Source organism: Quercus robur, chromosome 11 (genome assembly GCF_932294415.1).
Source record: "Quercus robur chromosome 11, dhQueRobu3.1, whole genome shotgun sequence".
In the NCBI taxonomy this organism is placed as follows: Eukaryota; Viridiplantae; Streptophyta; class Magnoliopsida; order Fagales; family Fagaceae; genus Quercus; species Quercus robur.
Window position 1 is genome coordinate 44,005,043 of NC_065544.1, and position 23,006 is coordinate 44,028,048.

The window sequence follows — 23,006 nt, forward strand, 5'->3', positions numbered from 1 at the left end:
TTTTTGAAGGATTTAGGTTGGTCTAACTTATTCCTTTTATTTATGGATTTAAAATGTTACAATGAATTGGTTTTATGAAAAGAAAATGATTAATGTTTTGAGGAAAATAAGATCATGTTACTTTGGCAAAAAGTAACAACCATCCATCAGTGCAGAAAGTATACATTTTTTTTTTATGGTATGTATATTAGAGATAGGCTATTAAAGTAAATCAATGAATTTACCAACTTTATTTGTATATGATTCAAGTGAATTTCCATATTTCACAAACTCGCTATAAAACATAGTTATGACTTATATGGCCGTGGAGTTCTGGCAAATCAGAGAATTTTGTTGTGTCATAAATCAAAGATGGTTCAGCAAGCCCATTAAAACTATATTTTGGGTCTCTAATTATAATGACCGATTTCTCATGGTCATTTTCTTTCCCCTCAATGCCTTAATGTCATAAAATTCACCATGTACCAGTTAAATTCATTTAAAACTAGGAAAATGTTAACGAATGCCCTAAGGGTATTTATTTGAGCATTCACATCCTAAAATTCTATCACATCCTATTTTACCATCCTAAAAAACTACTTTATTAATTATACCATACTATTTTACAATACATCCAACATCCAAAAACTCTAATTTTTTTCCCATTTTATTTAAATATTCTATTTTATTCCTTATTTTTTTTACCATTTCTCTTTTTCTCTTCCTTTTCCTCTGTTTCTCCCTCAAGCTTTAGCACCAACCACAACAACACCAATCCAAACCCACAGCACCGATCCAAACCCAGAAACCCACCCATCTCCACCGAAAAAACCCACCAATCTCCACGATCCAAACCCACACCACCACCTAACCCATGATACACTGATCCACCTATCCAAACCCACCACTTGACCTATGAGCCATTGAAGCAAACAGCATGCATCATGATCGAAGCAAACCACACACACATCGGAGCAAACCCATTGGAGCAAAACATCAAGGCCACATTGCAACAAAACATCGAGACGCGGCTTGGGCTTGGCGTTGTTGGGCGATGGTGGCCAACGGTGGCCTGAGGGAGAGCAAAGGGAGAGGGAGAAATCTAAAAGAGAGAGAGAGAGAGACGTGGGAGACAGAGTTGAGAGAGTGGGAGAGTCAGGAGACAGATGAGAGAGAAAAGGAATAAAATAATATTTTTATTTTTACAATTGAGCTACAATATGATTCTAAATGTAGAATCATATATTCTAAATGTAGAATCATATTGTAGCACAATTGCAATTTTTTTTGCAATAGTCTACATTTACAATTCCGGATGCTGAGCTCCTTTGGGCCTGAATGCCAAAATTTCCTTACATTTGGCATTTCATAGGCCCAATGCAAATGCTCTCAATGAGCCATTTTAGGAAATGTTTTATGGGAAAAGAAAAAAAAAACAATTAATGTTTTGACAAATTTTTCTATTTTCCATAAAAGTTGTGTTAAAACTTTCCTAAAATGATTTGTCAACAATTGCCCTAAGAACACCCATTAATATAACCCTTAAAATTATATCTCCTTCTAGTGCTTTATTGGAGTCCATTTACAACTAATAATTATCTTATGCATTCAAAATATGCATCTATCATTTGGTATTCACACAACTATGAGACCTATATACTAGACACATATAAGGCTTTAACCAAAACATTGAAAAAAAAATTAGGAATTTGAAAATCATTATACCCATGAAGAAAAGAGTGGGTCTTCATAGAAAGAAAGAAACAAAAAAAAAAATTACACACTTTGAAGTTTTTTTTAATACCCTGTACAAAATGAAAAATAAAAATAAAAATAACCCAAAAAATGAAGAAGGAAAATCAAAATATATGTTATATGTATGGCGAGTTATTAAGAAAACATTTGGTGCTTAAAAAATAAAAGACATTAATCAGCAAAACTTCCAAGTTACTTTTGGCCTCCCATGAATCAGTTTAAATACTAACCATTTAGGCTTTTTAGCTTATCTGGGATTATGAAGGCACAAACAATAGAAAACCCAAGAACCAAAAAAGAACAAATTAAATGAAGTAGCTCTTATAACACACATTTGAGTGCCATTGAAAACTATTGTACAAAGAGATGGGAAATTTTGGCTTGAAGTGTGGAGCTTTGACTATTTCATTAGTTATGGGGGGAATTTTGGGAGCTTCTGATTTGGATTCCTGATGATTGGCTGAGTTGGTGGTCGTTGTAATGGGAGTTTGACGATTTGAGGTCAAATTATGTGCTTTGGAATTTGGTTTAGGATTTAGAGGTTGGTCTCTGTTACTTTTATCCATATTGTGAACCCTGACACATGCAATCAGGCTTCTATTTGTAGATTTCATGGAGAACTTTTATTAAAATTAATGATTTTTGTAGTGTGCAACAACATTTATTTGTTATATTTTTCTCCTAATTCTCTGGAGCAAAAGGATTGGTGCATCATGGAGAAGGTTTTGAATTTGTGCTAACATATTACTTATCATGACTCAAATCGCAATAATTCAATCGATCCGGTCCAAATAACACTAATTTGCATCGAAATAAAAGTTCATACAGATCAAATTATCACAATGACACAAACATGTACATAATCACATCAAACTACAGACCTAAAGAACTAAGAGACTAAATCCTAAGAACCTAATATACTGATCTCTAAAATGTGCTCTATTAGAACTCTGAATAAGTTCTATGGTTTGCGCTCAGTTGTTCGTGGGGCTCTTTAATTACGTCACTTGTCTCTCTTTTTGCTTCCTGATTGGACTTTACATTGCTACTTCGTGTCTTTTGGGCCTTTTTTATGTTACTGATGGTTGATACCGGGCCTAATCCTTATCAAAACTTATATTTTTGTGCCCAACACAAAAGTAACAAAATCTTATTTTCCTCATAAATTGTACAGTGCATGATTTAAAATTGTGGAATGCCCTCAGAATCAAACAAAGGTGAAATTTTTTATAAAGAAGCTTTGAATTGAAATTAGAAAATTAGACAAAGAGGGAAAAAAGAAATAATTGCGCAGTGTGTTATTGTATTGATTGACTATTTTTCCCCCATCGATATCTTTCACTATCTCCAAGTGAAAGAAACTTGATTATATAAGAACTTATTCCACATTTCCACTTACAAAGATGTCCATTATAAATTCATATTTATTCAATTTCATATTTGTTCAGATTTGTATTTTTGTATAAGCTTAGTGATTTTCACAATTTGCTTTGGACGCCACCTGACTACTAAAACATTTGACTTCAGCTTCCTTTAAAAAAAAAAAAAAAAAAAAATTGGCAAAGTATGTCATTCCGTTAAGTAGATGGGTTAAGATGAAAAACTTAAAAACATTAAGGTGACAAATAGGAAATAGGAATAGCATTAAAGTAAAGGACGAAATCTTAAAACCATGAGAGATTAGGGTTTTAGCTGACTTTACAATGACTAGTGACTATAAAATATAAATACCAATCTTTTCAGCCACATAGCCTCCAAGGCCCCTGATATGCTGTAGTCCAAAAGAGCTAGGCTTTCTAACGTTGGTATTTCTCTTTCAATTTTCCAGTAAAATGATTTGTAGAGTAAATTCTTTTGCTATGATTATTAAAGCTCTTCGAAGTAAATAATATTTACAATTTTGCATTAATATATACATACATATATATATATGTTAAGATTTATAAGAGTAACTCTATCATAGATAATTTTAAAAACCTACCAACCAATTTAATTATAATATATTAATATGAATTGATTTTTTACAAGGACAAGGCAGCACAATCAAGAACTACTGCAAACTGTAATCAAGAATTTGCTGCGGATATATCATAAGCGGATTTTGCTAACTATATTCCAAACTACAAGGCTTTGATACTCTCGGCACCCAAGTTGAGAGTGAACAGTGAAAATTCAAGAATGAAGAAATGGCCCATAAGGCCTGGCCTAGAAAGAAGTTCAAGTTTTAAATTCCCTGAGATATCCAGTATTGCCTGCCAACAACAATTATAGTTAACCATCTTACTACAAAAACCAGAAAAAAAAAAAAAATAAATAAATAAATAAAACCTCAAAGCTTAAGGCATGCTAAACGTTTAGGAACCTAGACCAATCCCAAGTCCTTTACCCCAATCCTTTGACATGAACTAGAAATCTGAATGCCATCAGGGGTCAGATCATTCCACAAACCAATGTTATTCTCTGAAGAGTGCTATTTATTCTATGAAATTAAGACGATCATGTTGTCCTTTGATCTATGTACGAAATTCATGTATGGAAATGTCACTAACAAGTTATTGAGGTATTGTACACCCAAGAGATCACTGGAAATCCATTAGCACGAAGAGGATCTTGTTCTGCATTCTTGTAGTATTTACATGTGACCACAGGCTATGTTAAAGAAATTTACCCAATTGGTCAGTTTTAAAAATTCAGTAAAAAGCTTAATAAATTTTTCTCAAACAGACACTAAGTCTTACAAACTGATTAAGCTCTTTGAGAGAAGAAACCAAAGAGAATTCAACTCATAAAATTATATGTTTTAAATTGCATTCCTGGATATGTCAATGAATTCAAATGTTAAAAGCAGTCAAATTTTCTTTGCAGCACCTGCCTTTAGTTTCCTTCTTTATCCAATACTTCAGGAGAGGGAGGAGGGTTGGTTTCGGACCATGCAATCCCATTGATCCCATAATGGTTTTGCATGATTTGGAAGCTCTTAGGATCCCTTTTATTAAATATAGAAAGAATGAGGTAGACCTCAGAGGCATTCTCCTCCATGCCTGTTAAAGAGTTCAAACCAACCCTTGAATAGCATTTACCATTTAGTAACCCCTGGAGTCCTAGTTATTCTAATTCAATTTATAACCCCTGGAGTCCTAGTGATGATTTAGTTAATGTTTGGTGTCTTTTCCTCCCTTTTAAAAAAGAAATATTTGATGTTCTTAATTTGCAAGATCTTGGAGATGATACTAGGTTCAGAGAATTCTACAATTAATCTGGTTTTCATTCAATACAAGTATACAATAAAAAGGAGGATGGTTCACTTGAACCCTTAAAACAGAAGAACGTAGACATTGGGCTTGGCCTAGACCATGAAGCAAGTACCCCTCAGAAGGTATTCATTGGCTTGCCTCATCAAAGAAATAATGCATTATACATTCTTTCTTAACATGTCAATGCAATTACTGCCTCAGTGGGAGAACCAATTTTCAACATAGCTAGTTCCCAGCATTGCACATGCCTGTAGCAAGACGAGCATCATGTTGTATGCTTCAAAACTTCCATTGATGTTAAATCATGTTTCTTGTGCAGGTTTTAAGCAGTTACAAGAATGACTTGATTTATCCCATTATAGAGAATACCTTAGAATTGGCAAATGTGTTGTATGCACTTGCTAATGGATCATAAAAAGAACCTTTAAAAGCATGCCATTTGTTAAGGAACTAATAGTGCACTACTTTTGAAATTTGGGAGGCCAATGTCACTTGAGGCAAACTTCAGGAATCAAGAATGCATTTTAGCTAAAAATTAAAAACATGATGCTATTACCATGGGACACAAAACCTGTACAACACATCACATGCTTTAAGACTAACATGATGAGAGCTTATCCATTTCCCAAAACAGTGGTTCAATTCATCATACGTAAAATTCACACTTGCTTAGGTAATAAAATTATTGATAAAATTATTGATTCAAGGGTGCCCTAAAATATGGAAGAAAACTCTATCTAGGGGAAAATTAGGTGAACAAATATTTATCCACAAACAATACAATATGGCTTCAAAATGTAAACGCTGAAATAGTACTTGCCAAAAAAAAAAAAAAAAAAAAACCCCTGCAATCGTAATTAAACTAATAGATAAAGATAGTTTCGAATTCATTTCAATGTACCTTTACATTTCTTGATATCCATAATGATTTTAAATAAGGCAAGAATTTCAATCCTTTCATTAGCAAAAGTGAAGTGTCCGTCCCACATACTTGTATACAAGAACACTCATCCTTGTAAACAAAAAACATTTGAAAAAAATACTACATGAATCAAATGTAAGAAAAATAAATTATAATGATATTTAAACACATACCAGGATAATCAAACCTAGAAAGTACGAGTGTGCTGATTGGGTCTGCACACTCGAGTCCGATATGCATGGACACATCGTGCGGCTGTGGACGCAATTGCACATGTGCCCGTGACGATTTTTATTTTTATTTTTTCATTTTATGATTCAGGCTAATATGATCAAATTCGCTCCGAAACGAGCCGAAATAGGGCCCGAATCGATCTGATATGGGCCGAAATAAGTGTTTAGAAAAAAAGATAAAAAATTTTGTTAAAACACACCATTTTGACATCCTAGTTTAATGAAAAAACCCTAAACTCATCTCAAATCCTAAATTTTGTCACTTTATTATCTACTATTGCTCTTAAATTGATATGTGTTTATCATTATATGAAAAAAAAAAATATGTTTAGCAATATATAGAAAATATAAATAAAAATATATTTAATAATTTATTAATAAACATACCCACAACTGAACTTGAATCCACACCCGTACTTCTGAGAATCAAATAGCTCATGCCATAAAAAAATAATGTTTCAATTAATCTAATGTGTCAACAGTGGTAATTAGTTCGTAATTATTATAAGAAACTTAAACTACAATCATCACAAGGTGTCAAAGAAGTAAATAAGTACAAATTGTAAACAATTAATCATTAAAATCTTTTTTTAACACACACGTGAAGAGGGAAGAAGGTCTTAAAGAAACTGACAGTGGTGTATGTCCAAAAGAGCCTAACTTTTGGATATATAGCACAAGGTTTAAACCTATAAACCTTAAGTGCAAAGTCAAGGTGAATCAACCCCAATAAAGATTCAATATTCAGTAATTAATAGAGTAGAAACACCATCCATTTGGGTTAGAAAGAACTACAATCACTAAACCAAATTAGAACAAACTATATCAATGGTATCACAATGACATGAACAATTCACCATAACTTGAAAATGAACAAGATCTCACTATTGTGTCTAGTTTTGAAAGTTAACACTCTGATGGGATTAGGGTTGTAATTGTAGAGAAAGAAGAAGAGGCAATACATGTATGTGATTGGTTTGGGCAAAACCATGCCAAATTTCATACACGTACTAAATCAAATTGAAACTTAAGATATACTTTTGATTAGCCGGCAAAGCTTTGGCTTATGATATTTTTGAAATCAAACTTTCTTACAGCTTCAAGTAGAGTTGAACACCAACATAGAAAATTTAAATGGCCACAATTTCTATGGGTCAAATAATATATATTTTAGGATTAGAATCTAGAAAGCCCGGGTGCGCCGATTGGGTTGGCGCACCTGAGTTTGATACGCATGGACGCACTGTGCGACCGTGAGTGCGACTGCACGCATGTTCATGACGATTTTTATTTTTATTTTTTTGTTTTCCGATTTAGCCCAATACAATTTGATTCAGGCCGGTTCGGTCCGAAACGAGCTTTTTATGATAAGAATAGAGAATCTTCACTACACCTCTGAAAACCTTTCAATAAAAATGTTTGAAGTGCAGCACCTTCCTCATTGTAGGATCAATTTCCCACGTAATGAATTCTACCGGCACTATAGAAACATTCAAAAAAAGTAATTTTTTATACAAATTAGTGAAATTACTAAAAAAGTACCAAATTACAAATCACTACAAGAAAAACCCTTATTGCAACAAAATTTTTTGTTACAATTAACTTTAAATTTTTGTAATAAATCTCTATTGCAACGGAAAAAATTCTATTTCTCACTGTTGCAATAAAATATGTGGCAATAGACTATTGCAACAAAAATTTCGTTGCAATAGAGTTTGGTTGCAATAAAATATTTTTTTTATTATTAAAAATACTTTATTACAACAAAAAATATTATTACTACAATTTGTTGCAACAAACATGAATCATGCTTTTTATGATAAGAATAGAGAATCTTCCCTACACTTCTGAAAACCTTTCGATAAAAATGTCTGAAGTGCAGCACCTTCACCATTGTAGGATCAAACTCCCATGTAATGAATTCTACCGGTACTAAAGAAACATTCAAAAAAAAAATATTTTTTGATACAAATTAGTGAAATTACTAATAAAGTATCAAATTACAAATCACTACAAGAAAAAACCCTTATTGCAACGAAATTTTTTGTTGCAATTAACTTCAAATTGTTGCAATGAACCTCTATTGCAATGGAAAACATTATGTTTCCCATTGTTGCGATAAAGTCTATGGCAATAGACTATTGCAACAAAAATTTTGTTGCAATAGACTATTTTTTATAAATACTTAAACAATAATAATATTTTTATTATTATTAAAAATACTTTATTACAACAAAAAATATTGTTACTACAATTTGTTGCAACAAACCCGAATCGCGCTTTTTATGATAAGAATACAAAATCTTCCCTAAACCTCTGAAAACCTTTTAATAAAAATGTTTGAAGTGAAACACCTTCCCTGTCGTAGGATCAAACTCCCACATAATGAATTCTGACGGAACTTAAGAAACATTGAAAAAAAGTAATTTTTTATACAAATTAGTGAAATTACTAATAAAGTACCAAATTACAAATCACTACAAGAAAAAAAAAACCCTTATTGCAAAGAAATTTTTTTGTTGCAATTAACTTCAAATCTATTGCAACGGAAAAAATTTTGTTTCCTACGATAAAGTCTGTTGCAATAGACTATTGCAATAAAAATTTTATTGTAATAGGCTATTGCAATAGTCTATTGCAATAGTCTGTGGCAATAATAAAGTATCGTAATAACGCACCTTTCTTTCTGACTTTTTTCTTCATTTTAAGAAGGCTTTGAGTATACCCTAAAGACAACAAAAGTCCACTATTTTCCTTGTAATATAAATCTTTGTTGCGGTCCTCAAAATTCTTCAATGCATGAATAAAGTTGAATTTATGCTTATTACTATATAGAGCTGGGTTAAAATATTGGAACATGAAGTTGTGTTTCAAAACCTTTTGGTGGAGATACATTTCTAAAAAAATTAGTTTGAGAAAAGGCGAACAAGATTCTTCATAATCATTTGGGAAGCACTTCTTGACCACCAAGGCCAGTAGCCAACAAAAGTGTCTAATATCTATTTTCTTCTCCTCGGCAAAATCAGAAAACCTACTCACCCCATCATACAGATGGCAGACATCTAGATTTTGAGACACCATCATTCAGCCGATAACATCGTTGCAGAACTGGCGGTTCTTGTGATACGAGTACAGAATCTTCCCAATACGTCGGAATATCTTATGGTAAAAAAATCCAAAGTGAAGCACCTTCCTAGTCGTGGGATCGAACTCCCATGTAATGCAACCTATTGGTGCTTTGTCCAAGAAATCAACGATCATCTAAAAACATATTAGAAAATCAATATAAACATAAAAAAATAAATAAAAAAAGCCATATCAAAATAAAATGACAGAGAAACAAAATATTAAAAATCTTACCCATGCAGCCTCTCAAGAAAGTCCTGAAATTAAGGGATTTAATCCGTTCATTGCACGCGGCTTCTGGTTCTTGAATGCATCCAGCTCCGACAATTTCAGAACAATGTCCAGCTCTTTGGGATGACTAGCAACATCTATTCTTCTCTCCCTGAAGGTGCTTATCTCTATTGATGCGGGTTTAGTTTTCTCAAATTTTTTGGAGTTTGGACTGGGAGAGATGAGAGATTAGAGAACTCTGATATGTTTAATTGGTATTTTTATACTATTCAGCAAAAAAGTGGTATTTGTAGGGCCAAGCCAATTAGACAAAAAAAAAGAAAAAAAGGACACGTGGCCTCCTATGTATAATCTATTGCAAAATTTTTGTTGCAATAAACTATTTTTAAAAAATACTTTAACAATAATAATATTTTTATTATTATTAAAAAAACTTTATTACAACAAAGAATATTGTTACTACAATTTGTTGCAATAAACCCAAATCGTGCTTTTTATGATAAGAATAGAAAATCTTCCCTATACCTCTGAAAACTTTTCAATAAAATGTCCGAAGTGAAGCACTTTCCCCGTTGTAGGATCAAATTGCCACATAATGAATTCTAACAATACTAAAGAAACATTGACAAAAGAGTAATTTTTGACGCAAATTAGTGAAATTACTAATAAAGTACCAAATTACAAATTACTACAAGAAAAAAAAACACTTATTGCAACGAAATTTTTTTGTTGCAATTAACTTCAAATCTATTGCAACGGAAAAACTTTTGTTTCCCACGATAAAGTCTATGGCAATAGACTATTGCAATAAAAATTTTGTTGTAATAGAGTTTGGTTGCGATAAAATATTTTTATTATTATTAAAAATACTTTATTACAACAAAAAATATTGTTGTTACAATTTGTTGCAACAAATTTTTGTTGCAATAGGTTACCATAACATAAATTTTTTAATACTGCATTTGGGGATTTTGTTGCAATAAACCTCTATTGCAACAAAAAAAATTATGTTTCCCACTATTGCAATAAAGTCTGTGGAAATATACTATTGCAACAAAAATTTCGTTGCGATAGAGTTTTGTTGCAATAAAATAATTTTATTATTATTAAAAATACTTTATTGCAACAAAAAATATTGTTGCGATAGGTTACCGCAACATTCTTGAGAGCATGAATGATAATCTTTGTACGTAAATCGAGATTCAAAAGACATGAATAGCTTTACAGAACACCAATAACCTTCCCCAAATATACCTCATTTTTAACAAAAAAACCAAAATGTCCCCAACCTTTTGTTGGCTATCAATCAATTAAACCTTTAATGACCCAAAATAAAAATAAGAGCAATAATAAAGTATCGTAATCACCTTTCTTTCTGACTTTTTTCTTCATTTCAAGAAGGCTTTGAGTATACCCTAAAGACAATAGAAGTCCACTATTTTCCTTGTAATATAAATCTTTGTTGCGGTCTGCAAAATTCTTCAATGCATGAATAAAGTAGAATTTATGCTTATTACTATATAGAGCCGGGTTGAAATATTGGAACATGAAGTTATGTTTCAGAACCTCTTGGTGGAGATACATTTCGGAAAAAATTAGTTTGAAAAAAGGCGAACAAGATTCTTCATAATCATTTGGGAAGCACTTCTTGACCACCAAGGCCAGTAGCCAGCGAAAGTGTCTGATATCTATTTTCTTCTCCTTGGCGAAATTAGAAAACCTACTCACCCCATCATATGGATGGCAGACATCTAGATTTTGAGACACCATCATTTGGCCAATAACATTGCCGCAAAACTGGCGGTTCTTGTGATACGAGTATAGAATGTTCCCAATACGTTGGAATATCTTACGGTAAAAAAATCCAAAGTGAAGCACCTTCCTGGTCGTGGGATTGAACTCCCATGTAATGCAACCAATCGGTGCTTTGTCCAAGAAATCAACGATCGTCTAAAAACATATTAGAAAATCAATATAAACATTAAAAAAAAAAAAAAAAAAAAGCCATATCAAAATAAAATGACAAAGAAACAAATTATTAAAAATCTTACCCATGCAGCCTCTTGAGAAAGTCCTGAAATTAAGGGATTTAATCCGTTCATTGCACGTGGCTTCTGGTTCTTGAATGCATCCTGCTCCGACAATTTCCGAACAATGTCCAGCTCTTCGGGATGACTAGCAGCATCTATTCTTCTCTCCCTGAAGGTGCTCATCTCTGTTGATGCGGGTTTAGTCTTCTCAAATTTTTTGGAGTTTGGACTGAGAGAGATGAGAGATTAGAGAACTCTGATATGTTTAACTGGTATTTTTATACTATTCAGCAAAAAAGTGGTATTTGTAGGGCCTAGCCAGTTAGACAAAAGAAGAAAAAAGGACACATGGCCTCCTCTGTATAGTCTATTGCAAAAATTTCGTCGCAATAGACTATTTTTTAAAAATACTTTAACAATAATAATATTTTTATTGTTATTAAAAATACTTTATTACAACAAAAAATATTGTTACTACAATTTGTTGCAACAAACCCGAATCGTGCTTTTTATGATAAGAATAAAAAATCTTCCCTATACCTTTGAAAACCTTTTGATAAAAATGTCCGAAGTGAAGCACCTTTCCCATCGTAGGATCAAACTCCCACGTAATGAATTCTACCAGTACTAAAGAAACATTGAAAAAAAAAGTAATTTTTGATACAAATTAGTGAAATTACTAATAAAGTACCAAATTACAAACCACTACAAGAAAAAAACCCTTATTGCAACGAAATTTTTTTTGTTGCAATTAACTTCAAATCTATTGCAATGGAAAAAATAAAGTACCAAATTACAAACCACTACAAGAAAAAAACTCTTATTGCAACGAAATTTTTTTTGTTGCAATTAACTTCAAATCTATTGCAATGGAAAAAATTTTGTTTCCCATGATAAAGTCTGTGGCAATAGACTATTGCAATAAATTTTTTGTTATAATAGAGTTTGGTTGCAATAAAATATTTTTATTATTATTAAAAAATACTTTATTACAACAAAAAATATTGTTGATACAATTTGTTGCAACAAATTTTTTGTTGCAATAGGTTACCGTAATAGAAATTTTTTAATATTGCATTTGGGGGTTTTGTTGCAATAAACTTTAAATTGTTGCAATAAACCTCTATTGCAACAAAAAAAATTATGTTTCCCAATATTTTGCGATAAGTCTGTGGCAATAGGCTATTGCAACAAAAATTTCGTTGCAATAAAATAATTTTATTATTATTAAAAATACTTTATTGCAACAAAAAATATTGTTGCAATAAGTTACCGCAACATTCTTGAGAGTGTGAATGATAATCTTTGTACAAAATTAAGCAGCAAATAATCTTTGTACTTAAATTGAGATTCAAAAGACATGAATAGCTTTACAGAACACCAATAATCATCCCCAAATATACCTAATTTTAACAAACAAACCAAAATGTCCCCAACCTTTTGTTGGCTATCAATCAATCAAACCTTTAATGACCCAAAATAAAAATAAGAGCAATAATAAAGTATCGTAATAATGCACCTCTCTTTCTGACTTTTTTTCTTCATTTCAAGAAGGCTTTGAGTATACCCTAACAACAACAGAAGACCATGACAAAAATAAAAAAATCAAATGTGAAATTGAACAATTAATGCAAACAACAATAAAAATTGTTAAGACACAGAAAAAAAAATTTAATTCTCAAAATAATGAAAGTTATAAACCTTGCCCTCATTCTACAAAACTATTAGTTTTTTCTTTGAGGAAAATATAAAATTGTCAGTTGAGAATACTAAAACTAAACAAGTAAAGCAAACTAATTTATTAGTACCAAAAGCACTCACATTAGTGGTAGTTTAAAAATAATAATAGACTCTATCCCCTTCATAAGTACTTTATTTATTTTAATTCATTATTCCACAATTCACCTTATTTTTAATTTTTTATTTTTCACAACACAATTAAACACTATTAGTTTATTTATTATTTTCTCTCTATGTCTCTTCTGATTCTTTTCACCTAAATTAACCTAATAACATCAAGTCATCAACCCATGTATTGGAATTCTACAAATCACCATTGCTCCAATGCCACTAACGATCCAAGCACCATGCAGCCCTAAGGTTGGCATTTAAAGAACTTTATTGGCTTCGAGACTTTGTGATTAGGAGTACGGATTGGAATTGGGGGATTCGATTGTGAGGGCTTTGGTAAATGGTTGTTGGTCTCTATCTCGCCTTCTTTAATTGATATTGTTGTTATTTGTGTTGAGATAGTTGCTTGTATTTTAAAATTTGGTTCAAATATTTTATTGTATCATTAGTTATTGTAAGACTATTGATTTCAAAATTAGGTAAAGTGCAATCTATTGAACCATGACTAGCTAGGCAATGTAAAAATTTTTGCTATGTGTACAATATTTTCATAACAAATTTTTAGGTAATAAGTTGATAATGAAAGGCAAAAAAAGTAATTTTAGTGTTAGGCCAAGATTAGAATCATTAATAACTTGTCGTCTAGGATTTATTGTGAAAAAGTTATGTAGGCAACATTAATCTTTAAATTTTGTTGGATACAATACCAATGATGCATATTTCTAGGAAGGGGTGAAAGACAAATGGATTTATTTTAATATAAATGCAAGAAATCACTTATCGGTTCCGCACATTTGATAAAAAAAAAAAATCCTTCAAGAAATAATTTAAGTTTAGCCAAACCACAAAAGATAGATATGATAAAGACATTTAGAAGGGAACAAAATAAAAAATGGATTCGAAATAAAAATATTCATAATAGCATCTGAAATTGTTATCAACCCAGATATTCCAATGAACTTTTATTCATCTACTACTCAATGAACCTAGAGTTTTCATTTAGTGATTACTTGCATTTGAGACATGTTAAAGATGAGAATTTATCGAATTGTTTCATGTTCTTTGGGTTTCAATAGGTTTGAAATCTGAATATACTGTTTTTTTTTTCTTCAGGATTTTAATGCTTGTTTCTATAGTGCAATTTTGCTGATTTCAAATGTTGTGGAAAAATTGGGTACTGAAGTATGTTGAATAACTTACTCATATCTTTCTTCTCAAAAAAAAAAAAAAAGTTATTTGTATCTTTTGTTGTAACATTTTTGCAAAGAATGAGAGAGAGAAAAAAAAGGGTTTGGGATGGGAAAGGTTTGAATTTTCAAAGTGAGACAACCACATTTGGGCAACGGAAGAGAAATAGAGGGCAGGGGTTCAAGAGAGAGAGAGAGAGAAATGATTAAGATTACTTTGTCAATCTAGAGAGTACACTGCCCTAGACAGTCACAGACACAAGCTATACGCCTATACCTATGTTCTCAATATAGCTATGAATAGTATATACCCTTATGTTTTGGTAACTGTTTTTTCACTTATTTTCTGTTTTCAAAAAAAAAAATATTTATATTTTAGACTAAAAAACTTATTTGGCAAGCCAAAATGAATAGAAAATAAAAATTATTCTTAAAATTCAATTTGTGAAGGAAATTGAAAACTAACAAAAGCTAATGAAAACATGAGTCTGATTTAATAAATCTATCTCATTTAATGAGTTAGCACCAGAGTTTGAATCCTAATAATAACATATTTCAGTATTTTCTATTTTTTTCTTCATTTTTTTTTTTTTTTAAATTTCAACTAACCAAACAAGTTTTTGATTTTGATTTTGATTTTTATTTTTTTTATACAAGATAGAAATTCTACTATAACCTAATCTAAGTGTATATGTGTGTGAAACTCCCTCTTAAATACTTGACTCCGGCTCTTACCCCCCACACCCAGAAGCACTTATACTTGTGGAGTGACCATCGCACCAAGGGTTTTGATTTCAAAAATACAAGAACATTGTTTTTTCTTTTTATTCCCAAAAACAAGTTTTTGAAAATAGAAAACAAAAATTGTTACAAAACATATTTTCCTCATAAATTGTAGGCGAAAATGCACTTTTGGTCCCTACATTTTGGGCCATTTCTCAATTTGGTCCCTAAACTGATTTTGCTCCTAAGTCAGTCCTTGAGTTTTTAAAATCGTTTTTAAAATGGTCCCTGCCGTCAACCCGATAACAGAAAAATCTGAGGTGGCAAACGGAGTGCATAGGTGGCATGTTAGATGTTGATGTGGCTAATAAAATAACATCAATAAATACCACGTCAGCATCCATGTCAGCATTTTAATGACAAGTCAGCATTTTAATTAATAAAAAAAATAAAATTTTAAATTAAGCTGAAAATATTCAAAAAAAAAAAAAAAACTTTTTCAGAATAACATTCTTCTTCTTCTTCCCCAAGACATGAACTTCATGCTTCATGTTCTTCCTTAAATCAAACCCAATAAAGCCAAGAAATCAAACCCATAAACATCCAATAAATCAAACCTAATAAATCCAAGAAATCAAACTCATAAACCACCCAATAAATCTAAGAAATCAAACCCACAAACATCCAATAAGTCAAACCCAATAAATCCAAGAAATCAAACCCATAAACCTCTAGTAAATCAAACCCAACTAATTTCTTGGATTTATTGATAATAAATCCCCATTCTCCACCGCCATTTTCAATTCCTAGCTCACATCTTTCAAACTCTAAATCTCTGCGAATTGAAAAAAGAGTTTTGTTCTATTTCTGTTTCTAACAAATATGTATATATATAAAACAAAAAAGCTTTGAACAAACCTTTATCTTAATTTGAAAGTAAAGCAGAAACAGAAACACATGGCTTATAATTTCCCAGATCTACACCAAACCCACTTCCTATACTAACGAATTCAGATCACAAACCAGCCTACATTTTTTCACAATGTCAGATCTGACATTTTCGGAGTCGCAATCACACATTGACCACTTCGACTGTCTTCCCGACTCTATCTTCTTGATCTTCAACAGGATCGGCGATGTTAAAGCCTTGGGTTGGTGCTGCATCATTTCGCGCCGCTTCCACTCTCTCGTCCCTCAAGTCGACAACGTTGTCGTTCGGGTCGACTGCGTTATCTTCGACGACGACTCTTCGTCTTCTTCTCTTTCTGCCCCGACTATCTCCTCTTCCATGGTTTTGAGTAGTGATGTATAGAGAGAGATTGGGAGATTGTTATTAATATATGGTTTTGAGTAGTGATGTCATGTTGGGTTTGATTTGGGGAAGAACATGAAACATGAAGTTCATGTCTTGGGGAAGAAGAAGAACAATGTTCTTCTGAAAAAGTTTTTTCTTTTTTTGTTTTTGATTTTGAATTTTTTCGGTTTAATTTTTTTATTAATTAAAATGTTGACTTGTCATTAAAATGCTGACATGGATGCTGACGTGGTATTTATTGATGTTATTTTATTAGCCATATCAGCATCTAACATGCCACCTATGCACTCTGTTTGCCACCTTAGATTTTTCTGTTACCGGGTTGACGGCAGGGACTATTTTAAAAATGATTTTAAAAAATCAAGGACTGACCTAGGAGTAAAATCAGTTTAGGGACCAAATTGAGAAATGACCCAAAATATAGGGACCAAAAGTGCATTTTCGCCTAAATTGTATGGTGCATGATTTAAAATTGAGGAAATTGCCCTTAGAATCAAACAAAGGTGAAATTTTTATAAAGAAGCTTTGAATTGAAATTTAAAAAAAAAAAAAAAAAAAAAAAAAAAAAAGACAAAAGAGGGAAAAAAGAAATAATTCCGCAGCGTGTTATTGTATTGATTGACTATTTTTCCCAATCAATATCTTTCACTGTCTCCAAATGAAAAAAAAAATTGATATAAGAACTTATTCCACATTTCCAATTACAAAGATGTCCATTATAAATTCATATTAATTCAATTTTATATTTGTTCAAATTTGTATTTTTGTATTAGTTTCGTAATTTTTACAATTTGATTTGGACACCACCTGACGACTAAAACATTTAACTTAAGCTTCATTAAAAAAAAAATTTGCAAGATATGTCATTCCGTTAAGTATATGGGTTAAGATGAAAAACTTAAAAACTTAAAAACATTGAGGTGACAAATAGGAATAGCATTAAAGTAAAGGACGAAATCTTAAAACCATGAGGGGATTAGGGTTTTGGCTGACTTTTCAATCACCAGTGATTATAAATACCAGACTTTTCAGCCGCAGAGCCTCCAAGGCACCTGATTTGCTGTAGTCCAAAAGAGCTAGGCTTTCCAACGTTGGTATTTTCTCTTTCAATTTTCAAGTAAAATGTTTTCCTATCTCTTTGTACAAGAGTTTTCAACGACACTCCAATGTGTCTTATTAGAGCTCTTTTCTTTTAATTTGTTCTTTTTTGGTTGTTGGGTTTTCTATTGTTTGTGCCTTCATAATCCCAGATAAGCTAAAAAAGCCTTAATGGTTAGTGCTTAGACTGATTCATGGGAGGCCAAAAGTAACACTGGAAGTTTCGCTGATTAACACCTTTTATTTTCAAACACAAGGTGTTTTCTTAGTAACTCGCCATACATATATTTTGATTTTCCTTCTTCATTTTTTGGGTTATTTTTATTTTTATTTGTCATTTTGTTCTGGGTATTAAAAAAAGAACTTCGAAGTGTGTAAATTGTTTTTTTTTTTTTTTTTTTTCCTTTCTTTCTGGGAAGAACCACTCTTTTCTTCATGGGTATATTGATTTTCAAATTCCTCATTTTATTTTCGTTGTTTTGGTAGAGCCTCACATTCTCTAGCCTTACATGTGTCTGGTATATGGATCTCATGGTTGTGTGAATACCAAATGATAGATGCATATTTTGAATGCAAAAGATAATTATTAGTTGTAAATTGACTTCAATTATGCACTGGACGGAGATGTAATTTTAAATGAATTTAACTGGTACATGGGGAATTTTATGATATAAAGGTATCAAGGGGAAATAAAATGACCATGAGAAATCTATCGTTATAATTAAAGATCCAAAACCAAAAGATCAGTTTTAATGGGTTGCTCAATTTTTAAAAATATAATGTAGGCGGCAAACACCATGATCCTAAAAGATGGATTAAGATTTACCAGTAGACAGGTACGATGAAACATTAGATTTGCTAATTAAGGCAGTTTGGAACCACTCATGAAGACTATTGTGTTTGGCCAGTTCAACTTTGTAAGTCACAAATGAAGACTATTGTGTTTTGGTTCATCTCACTAATAAAAAGGATTTTATATCACAGTAACATCTGGCTCCATGTTTGACTGCTTCAATCTCCCTCAAGAATTTCATGTCCCTCTTTCGATATTTTTCAAGCCAATCAAGCGGATGAGCTCACATTCCATTATTATTATTATTTTTTTTTGACTACCACAAAGCCAATTGGGTTATGGCTTTGATTTGCGCAACCCAAACTAACACCTTTAAGTTAAAGACAACTTTGCTCCCCAAATTAGCTCCAAAAAAATGTTATTAATGAGATTCTAAAAAGGATTTGTGTATTGCTGAATTGCATTGCTCAAGTACATTCCTTATCTGTTTTCTTCCCAGCTTGTTCCCCATCTGTTTTCTTCCCAGCTTGTTCCCCCAGAATCTGCTGTGAGGCATTTTTGTTGTTTGCCTTGAGCCTCTGGCCTTAGTTCATATTTATAATGAGGAATAAAACTTAGGTACAATATTTTAAGTATTGTCCTTTAGATTTTTCTTTTAAGATTCAACCATATGTTTTACTTAATTAAAAATAATGCACTTTTATGCTCTATCTTATGAGAAAAAATTCATATGGCAAAATCTTAAAAGAACCTAAGAAACAACACCTAAATACTCTATTTAAGTCTTGCTCTGTAATGAGGAGTCATTTCCGTCCAGGATATGCTGAACTCAACAATATGATTTGTAAATAAAGATGGGGATAAAAGGCAGCCAACTCAAACCGGCAACAAAAGCATGGCTTCATTCCTCTGATACTAAATCATCCAAAACTAATGCAAGTGTTAGACCATCCAGACAATGATATCTATCATGGCCCAATTAGAAAAACTTAGATTAAACTTATTTTGAACAACCGGCATGCTAAACCTCTACTGCATATTGACAGGCCAGAGAACACGAAGGACTGATTTCAAGCTTTTCCCCCCACAGTAATCACAAGTTGAACTTGAAAGCATCATAGTAAATTGGAGTTGGCAAAACCAAAAAATTGATCTGTTTGCTTAGTAATAGGGTCTTAGGTTATGTCAAACTCCACCCAAATTCATTAAAAAAAGGGCCCCAATTCACAGCATCTTACGATACATCTGCCTACGGGAAGCGACCCATATGATTTCCAATCCTCTACACCACCTTCTAGCATCCCCATCAAAATCTTCATCGCTTCCAAGGCCTTACATTAAGTGGCATTTATTTGCTGAAACCCCACAACAAACAAGTTTTCCATACCACCCACAAATCCCTGTTAGGCCTTCATATCATCTTCATAGTCCTCCCAGAAGGCATCTAGTTCACCACCTCCCTTAATAACAGTTTGTCTAATTAAGAAATAAAAGCCTTTCTGCCCCACTCTTGGCCTCATCAATGGGATTAATAATAAGTCAAATATCATTTTTACAGAGATCCATCACTAATGAATCTAACACTTCAGTTTCCGATCAATAGCAGCAACTCAACTATATTCAGCATCACTCATCGCCTTATGGCCAAAGAGCCAAAGGTTGGGCCTTTCAATCAACAAGGTAAATCTAATCTTACAAAAGCACCTTACAATTGAATTATTCAGCATCTCTGAGACAGAATGAAGTCAATGGACATACCCATAGCTCCATTCTGGCCAAAATGACGGCTACTAACACTGCTACCACCATTATGTCAAAAGTTTATAACTTATTGTGGATTCCAAAGGCATCAGTATAATGCAAAAATAATAAAATTATTCTGATTATCAAAGCTTTGCTAAAGCATAGTTGATACTAAATTGTATCATATGTATAATGTAAAGAGAACTTCAACAGAAATAGGAACAGTTTAATTGGACTAATTTCAAAACGTGCACAAACCAATTCTTATAATTTAAAAAAGAAAAAAGAAAAAGAAGACAATCCAAAACAAAATTTCTGCAATAAAGTTCACCGACTAGTCTTAGATGATAATCAAGAGAAGCATCAGATAAAAAATATAACACTCTTTTAAGCCTTGTCAGCTTTAGAAGCAGTTGCAGCAGCTTGTCCTCTAAGCCGACCAGTCCTCCTGGCAGCAATGAGACCAACCTTTTGACCAGGAGGTGCATCACGCCTGACGGTGCTAGCATGTCCAATATGTTGATGGTTACCTCCTCCATGAGGATGCTCAACTGGATTCATAGCCACACCACGTACCTTGGGCCAGCAATTTCTCTTCACTCTGAATTTGTGGTAAGCATTACCAGCCTTGAGAAGGGGCTTCTCAGTTCTCCCTCCACCGGCAACCTGCCCAATCATTGCTCGGCAGCCACTTGGAACAATCTTCTTAGCACCAGATGGGAGTTTGACCCTGTTAAATTGAGCAAAGATACAAAACTGATGAGCAACTGACACTTCTGAATTAAAATATAGAAATATACACATCTATGATACCAGTGGAACAAGTCATAATTCTGGTAAGTTTTACTGAACTAATCAACTATAGCTCTTGGAAAGAACACAAATCATGGGAAGTCATCAGGACTTAACATAAACATACATGGTTACTTAAAAAAACAATATGATCTTTAAGTTACAACAATATAAGAACTCCAATAAGATTAGAAAATATACGGATACATGTATCAATAGAAGATGACGGACACATCATTCCAGTTTGCAAATTGGCACTATTAGTAAACAAATGTTTCCAAGTCCCACTTCTCCTTTCACAATCATATGAACAACAAATCACTCCAACCATTATTTCATTTATCTTTGAGCATGAATTTCAAAGAGGATTGAAGACACTCTATATCAATAAACATCAACTAGATAACTGAACTGGATGACCAAAGTTTCAAGTTATGTAAAAAAGAGTCGACATTAATCAAAACAGCTCATTTAAACAGGTAGTTACCATCTACCATTACAAGAGCCACATAACATAACCTGTCTAAACAGAAGGAGAATAATTTCTTTAATGAAGAGAAGCACATGCCACTCTATGTAGCAAGTAGAGTTGGAATCAAATTTCTCAATGCCATAACACTACCAGCCTATAACAGCTGTATGTGGGATTTTTTGGGTGTTTTCACCAATATTGATGTTTCGGCCGATACAAGATACAACAACAAAGCCTTAAAACATATGAATGAAACATGTTCCCAACGCTATTTATGCTAATTCTTTGTATTAATTCAATTATGCTAATATTTGGGCATGGATTTTAAATTCTATGTCTGTAAACATATAATATATACACAAACTTATTAACGTGTATGATCCAATTCGATATTAACATATTTCTCATAGCATATGTAATTCATGTTAGAAAATCAAGTAATCGAACAGATCAATCTATCAAAGTTTACACCTTACATTCCACAAACCCCACATCATTTTCCATAAAAAAAAAAAAAAATCAATGAACAACACACGTATTCCATAAAATCTAAACATATAAACAAAAAACAAAACACAAAAACCAAAAGCAAAGGACCTGGAAGTGTCGTTATCAGGATTGTGACTAATAACAATGGCATAGTCCCCAGAACATCTAGCGAAAACCCCACGATCTCCAACATGGTGTTCGACGTTACACACCACAGCTCCTTCGGGAATGGATCTCAGGGGCAACACGTTCCCAACGACAAGGGTGGCCTTCTTCCCGCAGTAGACGAACTGGCCGGTGTACATGCCCTCGGCGGCGACGAAGAGCTCGTTCTGCTTCTTGTACCGGAAAGGGTGGCGGAAGGTGATTCGGGCAAGCGGGGCACCGCGACCCGGGTCGTGGATGATCTCGGTGACGACGCCTTTGAGGTAGCCGTTGCGCTCGCCGAAGTCGAGGCTGCGGAACCTGGCGGGGCCCTTGCGGTGGTGGGTGTGGGACTTGAAGACGGACCCAGCACCCTTACGTTGAGCTCTGATTACACGACCCATTGATTTTGGGGAGGGGGGAAGGGGAAGGTGAGAAACTGTGTGTGTTTGTGTGAGTTTGACGGCTAAGAAATGAAGGAAAGATGGGAAGATATATATGTTTGTGGGGATTAGGGTTTTGTGTATGAGGGTTGGGAAGGAAGCTAGTTTGGTATTGGGCCTAGTCAACAAATAATAGTTTGACAATGGGACCTGATCCAAATGAATTTTGGGCCACTTTGTGCCTATAAAATTTTAATTGAAGTATTATTTTTAAAACTTTGGGGAGAGACTTTCACTTAAAGAAATTTACGTTAATTTTTTAATATATATTTTTGAAGTAAAATTTCTTAATTTACATATAAAATATGTTGATTGAAAAAAAAGGAGATTATAAATAATGAAAAAAAAAGGCATCCACTTAGTACACAAATTTTGTTATATGGTATTACCACTTGTTGGGGGACGATTTTTGAAAAGGTTGAAATG

The 23,006-nt window shown here is 32.8% G+C and overlaps 1 protein-coding gene and 2 non-coding genes across 3 annotated transcripts; 1 reads left to right on the top strand and 2 right to left on the bottom strand.

Annotated features, from left to right (window-relative positions):
* Positions 1-1,852: 1,852 nt before the first annotated feature.
* LOC126707766 (small nucleolar RNA snoR83) lies at positions 1,853-1,992 on the bottom strand. Its single transcript, XR_007649072.1, has one exon. It is a non-coding gene; the product is annotated as a small nucleolar RNA snoR83 (small nucleolar RNA).
* Positions 1,993-17,849: 15,857 nt separating this feature from the next.
* Positions 17,850-17,990, top strand: LOC126707765 (small nucleolar RNA snoR83). Its single transcript, XR_007649071.1, has one exon. It is a non-coding gene; the product is annotated as a small nucleolar RNA snoR83 (small nucleolar RNA).
* Positions 17,991-20,445: 2,455 nt separating this feature from the next.
* Positions 20,446-22,614, bottom strand: LOC126705642 (60S ribosomal protein L8-3). Its single transcript, XM_050404747.1, has 2 exons — positions 22,102-22,614; positions 20,446-20,970 (listed from the first exon to the last, which is right to left on the bottom strand). Exons 1-2 carry the CDS (start codon positions 22,539-22,541, stop codon positions 20,628-20,630), a joined length of 783 nt encoding a protein of 260 aa, XP_050260704.1. The 5' UTR covers positions 22,542-22,614; the 3' UTR covers positions 20,446-20,627.
* Positions 22,615-23,006: the final 392 nt, after the last annotated feature.

Coding starts and splice junctions, on each gene's coding strand:
- LOC126705642 (XM_050404747.1), bottom strand. CDS start 22,541: ATGGGTCGTGTAATCAGAGCTCAACGTAAGGGTGCTGGGTCCGTCTTC. Junction 20,971..22,101: donor CCTGATAACGACACTTCCAG/GTCCTTTGCTTT, acceptor TCAATTTAACAG/GGTCAAACTCCCATCTGGTG.